The sequence below is a fragment of the Bubalus bubalis genome, chromosome 12 (genome assembly GCF_019923935.1).
Source record: "Bubalus bubalis isolate 160015118507 breed Murrah chromosome 12, NDDB_SH_1, whole genome shotgun sequence".
NCBI lineage: Eukaryota > Metazoa > Chordata > Mammalia > Artiodactyla > Bovidae > Bubalus > Bubalus bubalis.
Genome location: NC_059168.1, coordinates 71,611,888 through 71,629,218, shown reverse-complemented (window position 1 = coordinate 71,629,218; position 17,331 = coordinate 71,611,888). Strand labels below are relative to the sequence as shown.

The following is a 17,331-nucleotide window of genomic DNA, read 5'->3' as shown; positions in this document are numbered from 1 at the left end:
TGTCATTTCACCCTCTGTTCTCTTCAGACCCTCTCTGAACTTTAATTTCCATCAGGAAGTTTCCTGAACACTCCACACTTTTATGTTGGACTGTACCAGCACACTGGGTCCGCTCACATGTCTTTAGCCTTCATAGGAAAAACCATAGCTGCTTTCAAGCTGAGAGCTAGTAAAAACAAATGACATTACTACTAAGACAAGCTTCTTGAGAGTTGAGTTTTTCCTCAACTTAAAAATGAGACTTCTTGGGTTACTGGCACTTTGTGAAATAAACTAGTGTAGAAATGTTTAATGGTATGAACAGTACATTTAGGAGAGAGAAGATACTGCATTTTATCATGATCACTTTCATCCTGCCAATTTTTAATCATAGTTACTAATTCAAAATTACCCTTTTGAGGAGGCCTGTGTTCCTGATATGCTGCTGATAGTATTTTACATGCAGGCAGCTCATCTCCTGTGCTGGACCCTTCTGATTTGATCCTGACTCGGGGAACCTTGGATGAAGAGGATGAGGAAGCAGACAGTGATACTGATGATATTGACCACAGAGGTGAGAGGTGGCTGAGGTGACTCATGAAAACAGAACAACTGCTTATCCTCTCATTGTTTGCCTGGAGCTTTCTGTCATTGAGAGACTTTAACCATGCAGCCAGTAATAGGGGAGAGAGGAAATGGTAAAGGATATAGCACCAGAAAGGAGTTCCATACACTGAGAGTTCCTGGCCTTCCACAAGAATGGTTAGTACTGAGCTTATGGCCTTTTCTTAGTCTTGTGTCTTCTCTTTAGGTCCTAACTCAATTTTGAGGAACCCAGGATTGTTTATTATAATTGTTTTAAGAATATAGGAGGCCTTAGTGAACCTAAATTAGTCAGAAGGGACTGTAACATTGAGGAGAGAATGGCTTTGGAAACCCTAAAGGGTTTTATGTGGCATAGTTTTATAGACTGTGGACAGAATCTATTTCTTGAAACAACCCTTTTAGGTCCTTGCTGTGCTCAAGGGTAAACCTCTCTTTATTTCAGTGTGCTGGATGCTAACATGTAAATTGCCTCATTTAATAATATTTATTGAGGTATAATTTACAAATAATAAATCCCACTCCTTTAAAGTGTATAGTTCAGTTCAGTCATTCAGTTGTGTCCGACTCTTTGCAACCCCATGGACTGCAGCATGCCAGGCTTCCCTGTTCATCACCAACTGCCAGAGCTTGCTCAAACTCATGTCCATTGAGTCAGTGATGCCATCCAACCACCTCATCCTCTGTCATCCCCTTCTCCTGCCTTCACTCTTTTGCAGCATTAGGGTCTTTTCCAGTGAGTCCATTCTTTGCATCAGGCGGCCAAAGTATTGGAGCTTCAGCTTCAGCATCTATCCTTCCAATGAATATTCAGGGTTGATTTCCTTTAGGATTGACTGGTTTGATCTCCTTGCACTCCAAGGGACTCTCAAGAGTCTTCTCTAACACCACAAGTATATAGTTAGATGAATTTTAATACATATAGTCTTATAGTAATTACCATTATAAGCAAGAAACAGAACACTTCCATCACCCTAAAAGTTCGCTCATGCCCATTTTTATTTAGTCCCTTCCCCTACACCAGTTTCTGGCAACCACTTATATGATTTTTGTGCCTATAATTTTGCCTTTTCCAGAATGTCATGTAAGTGGAATCACAGTATTTAACTTGGCTTTTTTCACTTAGTATAATGCTTTTGTGATCCTTCCGTGTTATTGCATGTATGAGTAATATGTTTTTTTTTAATTGCTTAGTAATATTCCATTATGTGAATGTGCCTTTGTTTATCCATTCACAAGCCAAATGACATTTGAGTTGTTGCCAGGTTTAAGCTGTGGTAAATAAACTCCTATAAAGATTGGTTAATAGGTTTTTGTGTGGACACAGGTTTTCATTTCTCGCAGTTAAAAATATGTAGGAGTGGGATCTCATTTTAGTTACTTTACGAGGGAAGCATCTTCCCACCTATTGGTCAAAGAAATTGTACATTTTGGGCAACATGATAAATAGAACCTGCTTCTAGGAAATAATTCCTTATTGGGAGAAGTGAACATGGAGTGTCTTAAAGAGTACAGTTGACTCTTGATCAACTCAGGGGCTGGGGTACCTATTATCCTTGGTACAGTTTTAACAGTCCTCATATAACTAACTTATAGTTGGCCCTCCAACTCTGGTTCTGCATTTGTGGATTTCATCAACCGTGGATTATGTAATACTGTATGTACTACTGAAAAAACTTTGTGTGTAAGGGGACTCACCCAGTTCAAGCCCATGTTGTTCAAGGTTACATGTACTATTTCTGATGGATGGGAGACAGTGGCTCTAATCCACCGGTCTAATGGGGAGAGTTTGAAAATAACTCACCTTCTTTTTTCCTTATAGTTACAGAGGAAAGCCGTGAAGAGCCAGCATTCCAGAATTTTATGCAAGAATCAATGGCACAGTACTGGAAGAAAAACAACAAATAGTTTCTAAAGTTCAAAATTTTGGAACTCTGTGTGAAGGACTATCTTTATCTCTGACTGGGGGCTACAATCTATAAAGGATGGTTTTGTTCAGAATAGCAGTTTGTTTTACTAGTGAAACTTCCTGACTCCGATGAAGCCAGGAATAGATTATTTGGACCTGCTAATAATTCCCATTGGCCTTCCCCTCGGATTTATGCAAGGAAGCATATTCTGTTTTTGGACACTGATATCCCTTTGAGCCTAAAACCGCAAGTTGTATCATTTGAACTCACATACTTTTGCTACTGATGGATGAAACAGAGAACTTAGTAGGCTGGATCTCTAGCCTCTACTTCCTGAGCATTTGCCTTTGAACTTGTACCGTGAGTTCCCTTCCTTTTTATCAGAAAGGGCGAGAGGAAACAGGAGCTTGGCCAGAATGACAGTGGAGTCTCCTTGGCAACCAGTCAATGTTGGTATGAAATGTGCCTCCCACTGGGGAGCTCATTATAGAACATCAGGTTCACTGAAGAAAGTGGGCAACACGTAGTTAGTAAGAATTCTACTTTAGATGGTGGCTTAGATAAAGAGTTTTTAATTTTCACTCTGTTGTAAGCCTGCTTGTCATCATTTCAAGTAAGAAAATCATCACAAATAGTCACTTCAGTTCAGAAGAGAGATTTAAAGCCACATGATGTTTACTAAAGTTCTGTGTACACACCACACCTAATAACGAGCAATGAAGCCAGGCCCTGTTTGTATTGTACTTTAATGCAGTGTGTCCTTCCTTAGTGATTTACTCAAAGGACATGGGTTTGGGTCAGGTGCACATTCCATGCATAATAGCCCTGGTAAGGGTTTGCTTCGCCTCCACATTCTTCACAGTATCTTAAAACATAGTAATATTTCTCTTAAGACATTTTATTCCTGCCTAACCTGTATTTCAGTTCAGTGGCTCGCAAAGTGTGGTCTCTGGAACAGAAGCATCAGCATCATCTGGCAAGTTACCAGAAATGGGACATTCAAGACCAAAATCAGAAACTGGGGGTGGGGCATGGGGCCTAGCAGTCTGTTTTAACAAGGCCTCCAGGGGATTCTGATGCATGCTAGGTTCAGAACAGTGTTCTAACTCAAACAGCCTATGGCATAATTCCAGACCAGGTGAATCTCAGGTATCAATGCTCTTATGACCTTTATCAGAGTACTTGAACCTTGGCCATCTAGTGCCTATTCTTCAATTTAAATCTTCTAAAAATAAAAATATTTTGTTTTACATAAAGTATTAATTTCAATACTATGTAACTAATGGGAACCACTGGTCTAAAAACTTGAACTTGTTCTTTAAGAGGGAACCACTTGGACAGCAAACTTGTACATACCTGTTTTTTTCCCTAGTGCCTTTGAATACTTTTTCATTTAAGAGGAAATCATCTGGCCTAAGCTCCATTAACAGCAGAGACAGCCTTACGCATCTGTATATATCCCTTGCAAAGGACCCAGTACATAATGGGTACTCAATAAATGTTTGCTAAGTGAACTAATTAAATACTAAATGGCTACTTTCTAGAAACTGACCACCAGATGTGTACTTTCATCAGTAAATAAGGGGAAGTGAAGTGAAGTGAAAGTCGCTCGGTTGTGTCCAACTCTTTGCGACCCCATGGACTACAGTCCATGGAATTCTCCAGGCCAGAATACTGGAGTGGGTAGCCTTTCCCTTCTCCAGGGGATCCTCCCAACCCAGGGATCGAACCCAGGTCTCCCGCATTGCACGCGGATTCTTTACCAGCTGAGCCACAGAGGAAGCAAATAAGGGGAAATGAAACTAAACCTGGAACAGGAAAGGTTTAAACATGCCAAGGATGTCCAATTAGCAAACTTACAAATGCTTTGGCAACAGTTTAAATCATAACCTTATTTTGTTGCTGTTGTATTCATATTTATTCCCAATACCTGAGACATTTAAGGCACTCAGTGATATGGGCCTTGATTTCTAGTCTACTAAAAGAGTGCTCTAAATTTCACAAGACTTGTATTCTGCACCCCCAAAGCAAACTTCAGCAGTACTTAACTTGCACACATTTGCTAATTACTCCTGATTATTCCAGTGCTACATCAAGTATTTAATAAATAATGATTGACACTATCAGATGCCAAGTAGGGCAGATACTGCGATGGATAAGTAACAGCAGTCAAGCTGTTCAGGACATGATGTAAAGCAGAAAGGTGCATATTGTTAGCCTTTTAGAGGCTGCCCATCCAGTAGAAGTACAGTGTGCAGATGTAGAATTCTGGTAAAGGAATGGACCACTGTCCTCTGATGGCCAAGCAGATGCAACAAATGAAACAGGCACAAGTCTGTCTACGGTCAGGTCCTGTTTGCTTCATTCACAAAGTGGAAGTGTTAGTCGCTCAGTCGTGTCCCAGCTTTTTGCGACCCCATGGACTGTGGCCCGCCAGTCTCCTCTGTCCATGGGATTTTCCAGGCAAGAATATTGGTGCAGGTTGCCCTTCCCTTCTCCAGGGGATCTTCCTGACTCAGGGATTGAACCCAAGTCTCCTGCATTGCGGGCAGACTCTGATGAGCCATCAGTTTAATCATTCAAAAAGGAGAAAATGAAAAGAGCAACTGAAAAATGTACATGCTGAAAATACTGGGTTGCCCAAAAAGTTCGTTTGGGTTTTTCTATAGCATATGGAAAAGCCTGAATGAACTTTTTTGGCCAACCCAATGTTAAAAAAAAATCTGACTGGAAATAAAGAGAATTGGAATACATGGACTAAGTCTAGAGAAGGAAGAAGAAAAATATATGGTTGAGATAGGAGAGGGCTATTTGGATAAGCAAAAAGGCTGTTCACAGACTGCTGTGATTTCACAGGAGATTCTGTGGGCAGCAGAAACAGTTCGAAAAAAAGTACTGATAGATAAGCTGTGCAATGTTTAGCTATTTCCATTGGATTCCCAATGACTTGAACCAAAAATGAAGCAAGTTAAAAGAAAAAAATTGACATCTGATATCAGCATATATGTGAGTCTGTTCAAGCACAGCTGTGAAGCTTAATAGCATCTTCATCTTCATGCAGTGTAGGCCAGACCCAGTGTGATTCTTCTCGGTTGTGCAAGAGAAACAGCTTGAGAGAAGCTAAGTCACTTGTCACATGGTAAAGACAAGTCAGGGACACCGTTTTGGTCTCTGGATCACCATCCCGGTGTGATATCTGTGAAAGGTGGCTTGGTTGTGGAAAACAAAAACTGGATGCAGAAGGTAAAAGTAGACTTATTTGGTTAAATCCAGCTCCACTGATATCAGGAAAACCCATTGTGTTTTAAGAGTTCAATCATTATTTGTGGAAACAAATTAGAATCCATCAGAGTTTCTGTTGGGTCTTCTAGGTCTGAAGAGGTCTCCCTCTTTGCCTTTTATATTTTCCTCATCCTCTTTTTGCAGCGCTGGTTGAAAACAGGGGAGGAGCCCATGAGGCTGTCAGTGGAGTGGGAGCCGTAGCTGCTGTCTGAGTCATCAGGGCTTTGGGGGATCCCAGCTTCACTCATGCCTGACATTGGCTCCTCGAACACATCACTGCCCAGCACGCCGTGCCCAGAAACGTTGCCTTCTTCACTCTCTTGAGGCTCCATTTTCACGTGGGCCAAGTTCCAAAGAGGGGAAGCATTTACCTCTGTACCTGGGAATAGAAAAGAACACAGAACTAACTAGCAGCAAGAAAGGCTGGAACAAAGCAGATGGCATACACCACCCAGGGCTGGCTGATGGCCTTTGAGCTCAGTTTTCATTCTGATTCTCTACCTGCCTAGAGAATATGGTTGTTATTCTCTGCTCAAAAAGTTACCAACTCAAAATATCTTCTTTTCCACTTCCTCCCCTTCCTTTACCTCACCTCATCCATCTCCATTTCCCCTAAGCCAGGGAAAGTAAAGCTACGCAGGTGGAAATATTCATGGTTCAAAGGCAGGCACAACCATGGGTTCTTGGGCAAGTGTTACATTTGCCTGTCTTTTTACGGGGCTGTCTTGTTTTTGTGCCTTGTGTTTGGGTTCCTGGTTCTCTCTCACATTATGAAAAGTTAGTGATCACTACAAAATGGTGGCAGCAGTTCCCAGACTGCTGAAAAGAGACATGACCCCTATGTCTGCAAGAATTTCTTTCTGGCTCTCCTGCCTCTGTGTCTTCTAGCAATGCTGTTCTGTGGTTATTACGTCTCCCATAGTGAAAGGCTCTCTGCCCAGTACTTTGAAAATGTGGCCTAATTCTGTTTAGGCCACACTGAAGGACTGGCTGTTTACATCATTACTTCACTGATGACATAATTTATATTTCTAAAGAACTGGGACTTCCCTAGTCCAGTGGTTAAGACTTCCACTGCAGGGGGCTCAGGTTTGGTCCCTGATCGGGGAACTAAAATCCCACATGCTGCATGGCACAGCCAATAAATAAATAAATAAATTGTAAAGAACTGAGCGTCTAGTGTTATTTGCAGTCCTTTTGACTTAGGGATCATTGAGCCATCGGGTTCTGAAGGGAATCACAGAGTCTATCTGGAAGAAGCAGCCAGCTGCCTATAACTGAGTTGCCCTATTTTAATCCCTTTCAGGTTCAACTTGTTGGTACTACTCTGACCAAGGAACCCCAACTATTCAAACGTCCTTGAGCAATTAACATTACTCCACTTGTCTGGAAGTTGCCTTAATTAACTCAGCACAAGCATCAGGAAAGACCAGAATACAGAGAACAGGAGGCCATCTGTCCACCTAGCTGGGTCAGCTGAATTAACTGTCATCAAGAGAGTAACAACAAATTTGGAAAACTTAGCAGTAGCCACAAGAATGGAAAAGGTCAGTTTTCATTCCAATCCCAAAGAAAGGCAATGCCAAAGAATGCTCAAACTGCTGCACAATTGCAGTCATCTTACACGCTAGCAAAGTAATGCTCAAAAATCTCCAAGCCAGGCTTCAACAGTACATGAACCATGAACTTCCAGTTGTTCAAGCTAGATTTAGAAAAGGAAGAGGAACCAGATATCAAATTGCCAACATCCGTTGGATCACTGAAAAAACAAGAGAGTTCCAGAAAAACATCTATTTCTGCTTTACTGACTACACCAAAGCCTTTGACTGTGTGGATCACAATAAACTGTGGAAAATTCTTAGAGACGGGAATACCAGACTACCTGACCTGACTCCTGAGAAATCTGTATGCAGGTCAGGAAGCAATAGTTAGAACTGGACATGGAACAACAGACTGGTTCCAAATTGGGAAAGGAGTATGTTAGGGTTGTATATTGTCATCCTGCTTATTTAACTTACATGCAGAGTATATAAGAAATGTCTGACTGTATGAAGCACAAGCTGGAATCAAGATGGCTGGGAGAAATATCAATTACCTCAGATACACAGATGACACCACCCTTATGGCAGAAAGGGAAGAAGAACAGCCTCTTGATGAAAGCTAAACAGTGAAAAAGTTGGCTTAAAGTTCAACATTCAGAAAACTAAGATCATGGTATCTGGTCCTATCACTTTATGGCAAATAGATGGGGAAACAGGGGAAACAGTGTCAGACTTTATTTTTTTGGGCTCCAAAATCACTGCAGATGGTGACTGCAGCCATGAAATTAAAAGACTTACTCCTTGAAAGGAAAGTTATGACCAACCTAGACGGCATATTAAGAAGCAGAGACGTTACTTTGCTGACAAAGGTCTATCTAGTCAAAGCGATGGTTTTTGCAGTAGTCATGTAGAGATGTGAGAATTGTACTATAAAGAAAGCTGAGCGCCGAAGAATTGATGCTTTTGAACTGTGGTACTGGAGAAGGCTCTTGAGATTCCCTTGGACTTCGAGGAGATCCAACCAGTCCATCCTAAAAGAAATCAGTCCTGAATATTCATTGGAAGGACTGATGCTGAAACTCCAATACTTTGGCCACCTGATGTGAAGAACGGACTCATTGGACAAGACCCTGATGCTGGGAAAGATTGAGGGCAGGAGGAAAAGGGGATGACAGAGGATGAGATGGTTGGATGGCATCACTGACTCAATGGACATGAGTCTGAGCAAGCTCCGGGAATTGGTGATAGACAGGGAAGCCTGTTGTGCTGCAGTCCATGAGGTTGCAAAGAGTAGGACACAACTCAGCGACTGAACTGAACTGAAGAACTGCATCTACATCCTAACTATAAATAATTTCAAAGAATGTCTGTAAAGCTGTGCTAGTTCCCTCTTCACTAATTAGGACGAGAATCTTTGTATCTCTAGATCAGTGAAGCTATACTTCTTTTTCGACTTTCCATTCCCCTGCCCATCCCTATTTTTGTTCTTTCATCTCCAGACTTTGAGTCTAAAATGCAAGAAGTACTGAGGCTGGCACATCTCCCAGAATCAAGATGGGTAGGTTGTTCTCTCTTACTTGAAGCCTGTGGTGAAGCCTCGACCTCCAGGTTAGATGGGAAGCGCTCGGTCTGAGTGCCGAGGACTCCCATAGGCAGTGACTGGTCTCCAGAAGCAAGGTCGGCCTCCAGTTCTTCACTGATAGGGAAGGTGATGTCGCTTACAGGTTCCTCCTTGATCTTGACAGGCTTCGTGTCCTCTGTGGCCTTCTCAGGATTGACGATCCTCTCATACTCTTCAGAGAGCTGCTTACTAATCTGTTGGCAAGCAAGAGTCAATTTTCCAAAGGAATGTTCAAAGCAAGTTGGATAGTCAGCCTGTGGCATCCAGTGGAAACAAAATATGAATATGAATAAAGCATCACAGCTAATGGGAGGAATTTGAGTTTGAAATTCATAAATGACAGGGACATGTAAAGAAAATTTGGCAGAGAACGTGTATGTGATTAATTAAAAGATACATAAAGGTAAAATATTTAAATGTATTATATCAGAACTGGGACAAAAGGTGACATTTTTGGCTATAAAAACTAACATTTGACATAAATACAACAGGTGGCTAATAAGCACTGTAGGACATCTGGATCACTTAGCAAAGCCGACTGGGTGTTATGAATTTCTTGTATTTCAGATTTGGGGAAACCAAAACAGTGAACAAAATGCCTAAGGCCACAAGGGTGGAAGAGATTAGATAGTTCTGGTTTTAACCAAAAACGCTGTCTCCCCCATCACACTCTACCTTTGAGGGCAGTGTCGTCTCACTGTTTTGCTCCTGGTTCATAGCACTTAACGCCATCTGAAATGATTTTGATCATTGTTTACCTGTTTTTGTCTCTCTCTCAACAAGAATGCAAGCTCAAGGAACTTGTCCTATTAAACTGCTGAATTCCACAATAGGCACTCCATAAATATGTATTGAATAAAAGCAGGCTAGCCACATGCTATAATTTCACTGACTGTAGAAGAACCCTGGGTCTGGCCAGGTCAGTGTGGGTCACAGCCGGGGCCAAGAGGAAAGTCAAGTTAAGTTCACTCTATTCCAGGCCCTGTGCTCTGCACCCTAGGCCAAGTGTTAGGGATCCTGCTGAACACCCCCAGATCACACATCTTTGCGCACCCCTCCTCGGGATCCTCTCACCTGCAGCATGTAACTGTGATAGTCCTTGATGCGGTGCTGCCAGAATTTCTGGAGGGAGAGCACGCTGCCGATGCCCACTTCATGGAACACCTGCTCCATCACGTCAGGGAAAGGAGTCTGCCCCAGCCGGGCTTCCCGATCCACAACAAAGCGCAGCAGCTTGGTGAACTTCAGGCAGTACTCGTGGGCCACATCAGTCAGGGTCTCCAGGACGCTCTCGTTAGCACACTCAAAGCCCGCGTGGGCCAGGATTGTGGCCACTGCCTGGTAGAGGAGCTGTCGGCAGGAGTGCCAGCTGAGTTCAGTCACAGGCTCCCCTTTCCCCCTGAAAGTGGAGACATGATGAGTGTCATTGGTTCTCTTGCAAAGGGGTGACCTGTCGTGTCTTCCTAGGCGGTTTATAATCCTAATCAAATGTCTGGCTCAGTTTTCCAGGAGAATTTTAGGCAGGTTATATGGTCCAGTTTTACCTTGCTGCCATTTCAGGGCATGTCTCAATGACCCACAGTCATATCCCTGAGCGGTTCCAATTACATAAAGCTTGCATAGGTGATAGGTGTTTATAGTAAACAGTATAAAAGGGTATGTACTGAAAAGTAAGTTCCCATCTTCTTGTATCAATTGCGTGATTTTGATCATTTTTATGGAGAAGGAAATGGCAACCCACTCCAGTACTCTTGCCTGGGAAATCCCATGGATGGAGGAGCTTGATGCAGGCTACTGTCCATGGGGTCGCAAAGAGTCGGGCATGACTGAGCAACTTCACTTTTAGGATCTGATTAATTTTAAGAGCATAGCTCAATGGTGCACATTTTCAGCATAGCATAGGTTCCTCACATGCTGGGCAATATATGGACCTCTAGAATTTAACTGCAACAAACCGTTTGTAAAATAGGAAAGCAATTCAATTTTATAAAAGCAGTTTAAAACATATATTGCTTACAAGCGACAGAGGATGAGATGGTTGGATGGCATTACCAACTCAATGGACATAAGCTTGAGCAAACTCCGGGAGATAGTGAAGGACAGGGAAGCATGGCTTGCTGCAGGGTGGGTCGCAAAGAGTCAGACATGACTGAGAGACTGAACAACAACAATCGCTTACAAAGCATTTTTATCCTACTTTATGCTGTGAAATTGGTAGGGGTCCATATTGTTATTCCTATTTGGCAGGTGAAGAAATTGAAGTTCAGAGGGGGTGATTTGCCGAATGTTTTTTGGTAATATAAATACAGCTTCTGACTCTAGATCCTGTGTTCTTCATAATACTCCTTTTTGCACCTAATCATTGTGGCAAAAATCCTATCTTTCTAAAACAAAACAAAAAAACTTCAAAAGTTGTCTGATTTCCTAAAAGTAACTTTTAATGAGCTCCTAATAATTCACCTGTTCTCCTGAAATTTCCTATCTTCTGCCTTCCCCTGACAAAGGCAGTAAATAGATAAAAATAAAATAGGGTACAGAAAATGACTCTTCCCTGTACACACTTTACATTTGTCACCCCGTGATTGCTGAGCAGAGTGCCTGAGGAGCTCTTCACCCACGCTGCTATTATCTGCTCAGCAGCAACTACTGCAATTCACCTAGTAATTGGAAAATAAGAAAACCAACTGTCAAGTAATTTTTCATTTACTCTTTATATCATCATTTCCCATGACCAGTTTCTCTGGACCAAAAGCTAAAGACTTCAGAAGTGCCTAATAAACAGAGCTAAAAAAATAAAAAAATAAAAAAAAAATAAACAGAGCTAAATCAGTACTGTTTTACTTAATATGTGGACCCATCTTAAAGGAAAATAATTCTTCCTGCAGCCCCATAACTGATGCAAATTATTTCTGTAACAGTCTCTTAAATATATATAAAATAAACTATGTGTAAACTTCTGATGTTCACAGAATCTTCTTAATAATTAAAATTAGAAAACTGACACAAAACTACAAATTCTAAATAATAGCATCAATTTAATATGAGGGACAGTATTATTTTGTAAAAGCTAAATTTCTCGCAAAATGCAAAGTTGGTACTGAGTGCTACAGAGTAAGTATTCTGAAGTTGGGCACATCTATACCAATATGTGCCAAGCATGTAATGACACATTTCTCATTCCCTTTTTCACTATTTCAGTGTCTTCAAAACTTCCAATTAAACACGCACCATGACATCATCTTGCCTTAATCTGAGCCAACTGCAAACCTTACATAATAAGTCTATTTCTCTTCTTTTTTCATTAGTTTGGGACAATTAAAATAGTAGCAACTATCAACAGGCAGATGCAGTAAGTGATGTACAACACAATTAGTTATGAAGCATTTTTACCAAACATTTAATCTGAATCTTATCTTGAGAAAATAATCAGCAAATCCAGTCTGATTTGGAACAGACAAATGACCTGAACTCTTAAAAAGGATTAATATCATGTATTATAAAAGGGGGAAGCTATTCTAGCTTAAAAGACACTAAATAGGCAGAGAAAGACAAATACTGTATGATATCATTTATACATAGAATCTAAAACAAACTAGTGAACACAACAAAAAAGAAGTAGACTCACAGATATTGAGAACACACTAGTGGTTAACAGTGAGAGGGAAGGATGGGGCAAGATGGGGTAGATTAAGAGGTACAAGCTACTATGTATAAAATAAATAAGCTACAAGGATATATTGTACAACACAGGAAATATAGCCAATATTTTATAATAACTTTAAAAGGAGTATAATCTATACAAATACTGAATTACAGTGTTGTACACCTGAAACTAATACTGTAAATCAACTATACCTCAAAAAAAAAAAAAAAGACACTAAAGAGGTGTAACAATGAAACGGAATACATGGTTTTTATTAGGTCCAAGACTGGGGAAAAATATACCTAATAAAAGATATTTTTGGGACAACTGGAAAAATCTGAATACAGATGTATTAAATGACAGTACTTAATTCGTGTTCACTTACTTTGATGTGATACTGGTTATTGGGATTATGTAGGAAATTTCCTTATTTTTAGGCTAACGTGAAGAATTTAGGGGTGAAATACTGTGATATCTACAACTCTAAAAGATTTGGCAAAAAAACTGTGTGTATGTATATATGTATACATAAATGTTTGTATATTTGTGAGTAAATGTGTGTATACACACTTATCCATATGTGAGAGAAAGTAAATGTAGTAAAATATTAACAATTGTTTAATCCAGGTGAAGGGTGTTTGGGTTTTTGTCATCCGATTATTTAAACTTTTCTGTAGGTCTGACAAATTTCAAAATGAAAAGACAAAAGTACTTATTTGGCATCAAATGCAAACTTTCATACTGAAATCCAGTAGTAGCACTAGCTTTTAAGGCAATCAGAGGATATGCAGCAGGGCTTCTCAAATTGAAATTTACGTATGAATCTCTGGCTGCTGCTGCTGCTAAGTCGCTTCAGTCATGTCCAACTCTGTGTGACCCCATAGATGGCAGCCCACCAGGCTCCCCCGTCCCTGGGATTCTCCAGGCAAGAACACTGGAGTGGGTTGCCATTTCCTTCTCCAATGCATGAAAGTGAAAAAATAAAGTGAAGTCACTCAGTCGTGTCCAACTCCTAGCGACCCCATGGACTGCAGCCCACCAGGCCCCGCCATCCATGGGATTTTCCAGGCAAGAGTACTGGAGTGGGTTGCCATTGCCTTCTCCGATGAATCTCTGGAGATCTTGTTAAAATGAAAATTCTGACTCAGGAGGTCTGGGTGAGTCTGACACTCTGCATTTCTAACAACCTCCCAAGTGATGTTGATGTTGCTGATCTCGGATCAGATTTTGAGCAGCAAGGATCAGGAACATTGTTATACTATTATTTCTTGAACTGTGTTATCAAAATGAAAATACACCATTAAAAAATTCTTGTATAGAACTCGTGGATTCCTAATAGTAAGAGAATAAGTCCATAAATCTCATCTTGAGGACAATGAGCTAAACCCACAGTACATCTTTTAATTAACAAGAAAAACTAGATTTGGAGGACTATGAGACCATGGCCTCTTTTACAAACCAGTGTAGTACTTTGCTCCTAGTAAAGTGCTTGGCATATATTAGGTACTCAATAAATATTTGTTGCATCAGAAAATAAAAAAATACAGACTCTGGATTTGGAAGAACATGGTTCAACTCTTATTAGACTTTCCACTAATTACCTGAGCAACTTTGGCCCAGTCATTTACTCTCATCTTAAGTTTCCTCCTGGAAATGTGGTGACATGCTTAACAGGGTTGTTGGGAAGATTTTTAGAGAAAAGTAACATACAGCAAAGCCTTGTCTTACCGATAAAAGTCACTCTCTGGGTCACTGTGCCGGACCTGGAATGGTGCACTGGGATTCTTACAATCTAAAGGAAGGAGATCATCAGGAAGAGGAGGTGACCCAGGGCAGGACGGAAGAGGTTCAGTCTCTTCAGTCTTTACACCTTCTGTCTGTTGCTGATTCTGGGCCTGTGCTGTGGCGATGAGGTTACGCAGACGTCGGTTGTGCTGGATCAGTTGAATGGTGTGGATGGTGAGGCTGCAGGGCTCTGAGGGGATGTCCAGCATAGTGGGGGGCTTGGGCTTGTTGGCTGAGGGTTGGTGCAGAGGCGGGTCATGGACTTCTACCAGTCGGAACTCCCGAGGGAGCAAGTCAAAAGAACTTCTATTGGTCTGGCTTGACGAGATTGGTATCTCTCCCCAGTATCTCAACATTTTGGAATTACAAAGGAAGAGCTCCCAAGTTAAATGTGGATGGTATCCTAAAGGCAGTGTTTTAAAATCTCTAGCAACTGCAGGTTAAGGGCTTCTGTAGTGAAGAATACGAGGTCTAGCCAGGTATTGACATAAAAACTAGGCAGTTCAAGACCACTTAGAAAAAGTCAGTGTCAGCAACACTGTTGGACCAAGGACGTTCTTCCTGAAGAAATTAAGAGAAATATAACTGTTAATATCACAGTCATACACTGTGACAATTCCTACTGGACTGAACCACAAGGTAGAGTTTGGGTCTTTAGTAGACTAATAGCTGCAAGAGTATATTAGGCTATAGTGTCCATATTTTCCAACTCACCCCACTAACTTATTACCAATCCTGAATGATTTGCAAGGCAAAACACTTAAATGAGACCTGGAATATTTCTCAGAGTATCTTGACACATCTCTCCTGGATCTGCAGGAGAAAAAGGAGTAGAGTTAAAGATAGGAAAAGGTTCTTCTTCTTTTTCTTTTTTTTTGCTGTGCCAGGCAGCCTGTGGGATCTCAGTGCCAAGTCCTAACCACTGGACTGCCAGGGAATTCCTGAGGTGGTTATTAATCTGTGAATGCTTCCCAGGTGGACTAGTGGTAAAGAACCTGCCTGCCAGTGCAGGAGTAAGAGACAAGGGCTCAATTCCTGGGTCAGGAAGATCCCCTGGAGAAGGAAATGGCAACCCACTCCAGTATTCTTGCCTGAAGAATCCCATGGACAGAAGAGCCTGAGGGGCTACAGTCCAAAGGGTCGCAAAGAGTCAGACACTACTGAAGCAATGTAGCATGCATGCATACATGCCAAGCATGGCAACCTTTAACTAATCCTGGTGGGAAAATTTATGAACCACTATCCTAAACAGTCTTATGCATTCAACTTCTGACATTCATAGGGAAGAATCTCAGATATCTGCTATCTCTTAAATAATATCCCTTCTTTTAGTCTCTCCTTGTATCAAATCTACTCTCTACAGTGATGTGCTGTGCTTAATTGCTCAGTTGTGTCCAATTCTTTGTGACCCCATGGACTGCAGCCTGCCAGGCTCCTCTGTCCTTGGGATTCTCCAGGCAAGAATACTGGAGTGGGTTGCCATGCCCTCCTCCATGGGATCTTCCCAACCCAGGGATCGAACCCAGGTCTCCCACACTGCAGGCAAATTCTTTACCAACTGAGCCACCAGGGAAGCCCAAGAATACTGGAGTACCCTATCCCTTGGCCAGGGGATCTTCCCAACCCAGGAATCGAACCCTTGTCTCCTGCACTGCAGGCTGATTCTTTACCACAGCTGAGCTACCATGTAAGCCTCTGTAGTGAGGCTAGACTTAATACTTTAAACTTAGACCTAATGACTTCCCATTGACTACTGGAAAAACGTCAGATTTTTTTGATTTACCATTCAACACCAATTACAATCCAGCTTCAACTCACCTTTCCAGATTCATTGCCCATGTGTCTCTTCAAATTCAATAAATATTTATCAAATGCCAAGTGTCATGTGAGGAGATAAAGACTAATTCAAAGTCCTTACCCTGAGGTGAGGGAGAAAAACATGAAAAGAATGTTTCAACATTAAAGTGTGTGGTCAGTGCTGTTCTAGAGACACAGACCAAGTTCAGTGAGAAAACACAAAGGAGGAACTTCCTGAAGAAAGTGACGATCTTAGTTCCAACAGTATTAGACTTCTCTGGTTGCAAATGCCATGCATTTCCACAGCTTAATGACGTGATCTCTACAGGCAATGCCTTGCTACCTGCCACATCCCTGGCAGGCTTGTATTCATTCTTAAGTATGATTTAAGTCACCACCCTATCACCTCCCCAACACATCTCCCCTTGTTAAGTCTCACATCACTTTCTATGTTTCCATCACAGCATTTATACCTGTATTTAAACTAGTACTTGTTTCAATTTTATTCTTCCATCTGTCTCTCACAGCTGTGATCTTGGTGTCTAAGATTTGAGTGCCTACTACATGCCAGGCTTTGCCTCTACTGTTAATTCAATTTTCCCGACCTTTCTATAAGTAGATATCATTTTTTTTTAAAGTAGATACTATTATTACCCCACTTTTTAGACGTGGAAGCTGAGGCCTTCTGTCTTGCCTAATGTCGGAAACACCTGAGAGGGAAGATCGAAATGGTCAGGATCCAGGGTGTGCACTCTTACCAACTACACTATGCTGCCTCAATTGGTTTCAGAAAGAATAAAAGAAGGAACGAATGCATGAACGAACCAAGTGACAACAAAAATCGCCCTCTCCCCTAACTTAACCCAAAGGAGCAGGAAGGACAGGCACCAAGCACGAGCAATGCCCACATCGCTACCAGGGCTCCTCCCTCACCATCAGCGGACTCGGACGCCAATCACAGTGTCCTGGGGTCGTCTAATGCTGGGGCAGCCCAGACACAGGGAGATGTGGACTTGGACCGAGGCAAGGAGACTCCACTATGGACTGCCACTTCGCAGGTACTGAACTCGGCGGCTGATGGGCTCCGAGAGGCCTGAAATATCAGGTCGTATCAGGTCCGGAAGGCTGATGTGTTCACCAGCGGTTCAAGGCTGCCGGAAGCGCGTCTTC

At 41.7% G+C, this 17,331-nt stretch overlaps 2 protein-coding genes across 15 annotated transcripts in view; one reads left to right on the top strand and one right to left on the bottom strand.

The window, feature by feature from the left end:
* The window catches only part of GPN1 (GPN-loop GTPase 1), a 24,005-nt gene extending 20,932 nt beyond the window's left edge, over positions 1–3,073 (top strand). For all 5 annotated transcript variants that reach the window (XM_045162363.1, XM_045162361.1, XM_045162360.1 and 2 more), the window contains 2 exons: positions 446–553; positions 2,405–3,073. In XM_045162363.1, the coding sequence (XP_045018298.1) occupies positions 446–553; positions 2,405–2,490 (194 nt within the window). In that variant the 3' untranslated portion in view covers positions 2,491–3,073. The remainder of the gene's footprint in view (positions 1–445; positions 554–2,404) is intronic.
* Positions 3,043–17,331, bottom strand: SUPT7L (SPT7 like, STAGA complex subunit gamma). 10 transcript variants are annotated; one of them, XM_045162350.1, is made up of 8 exons: positions 17,095–17,331; positions 16,183–16,283; positions 15,079–15,177; positions 14,308–14,925; positions 10,011–10,335; positions 9,612–9,668; positions 8,893–9,190; positions 3,043–6,153 (listed from the first exon to the last, which is right to left on the bottom strand). In XM_045162350.1, the coding sequence occupies exons 4-8, from the start codon at positions 14,718–14,720 to the stop codon at positions 5,891–5,893; spliced, it is 1,356 nt and encodes a 451-aa protein (XP_045018285.1). In that variant the 5' UTR covers positions 14,721–14,925; positions 15,079–15,177; positions 16,183–16,283; positions 17,095–17,331; the 3' UTR covers positions 3,043–5,890. The 10 variants fall into 10 exon arrangements, with proteins under 10 accessions (XP_045018285.1, XP_045018286.1, XP_045018293.1 ...); XM_045162351.1 differs by having other exon boundaries at positions 15,136–15,177; XM_045162358.1 differs by having other exon boundaries at positions 8,893–9,130; positions 17,095–17,330.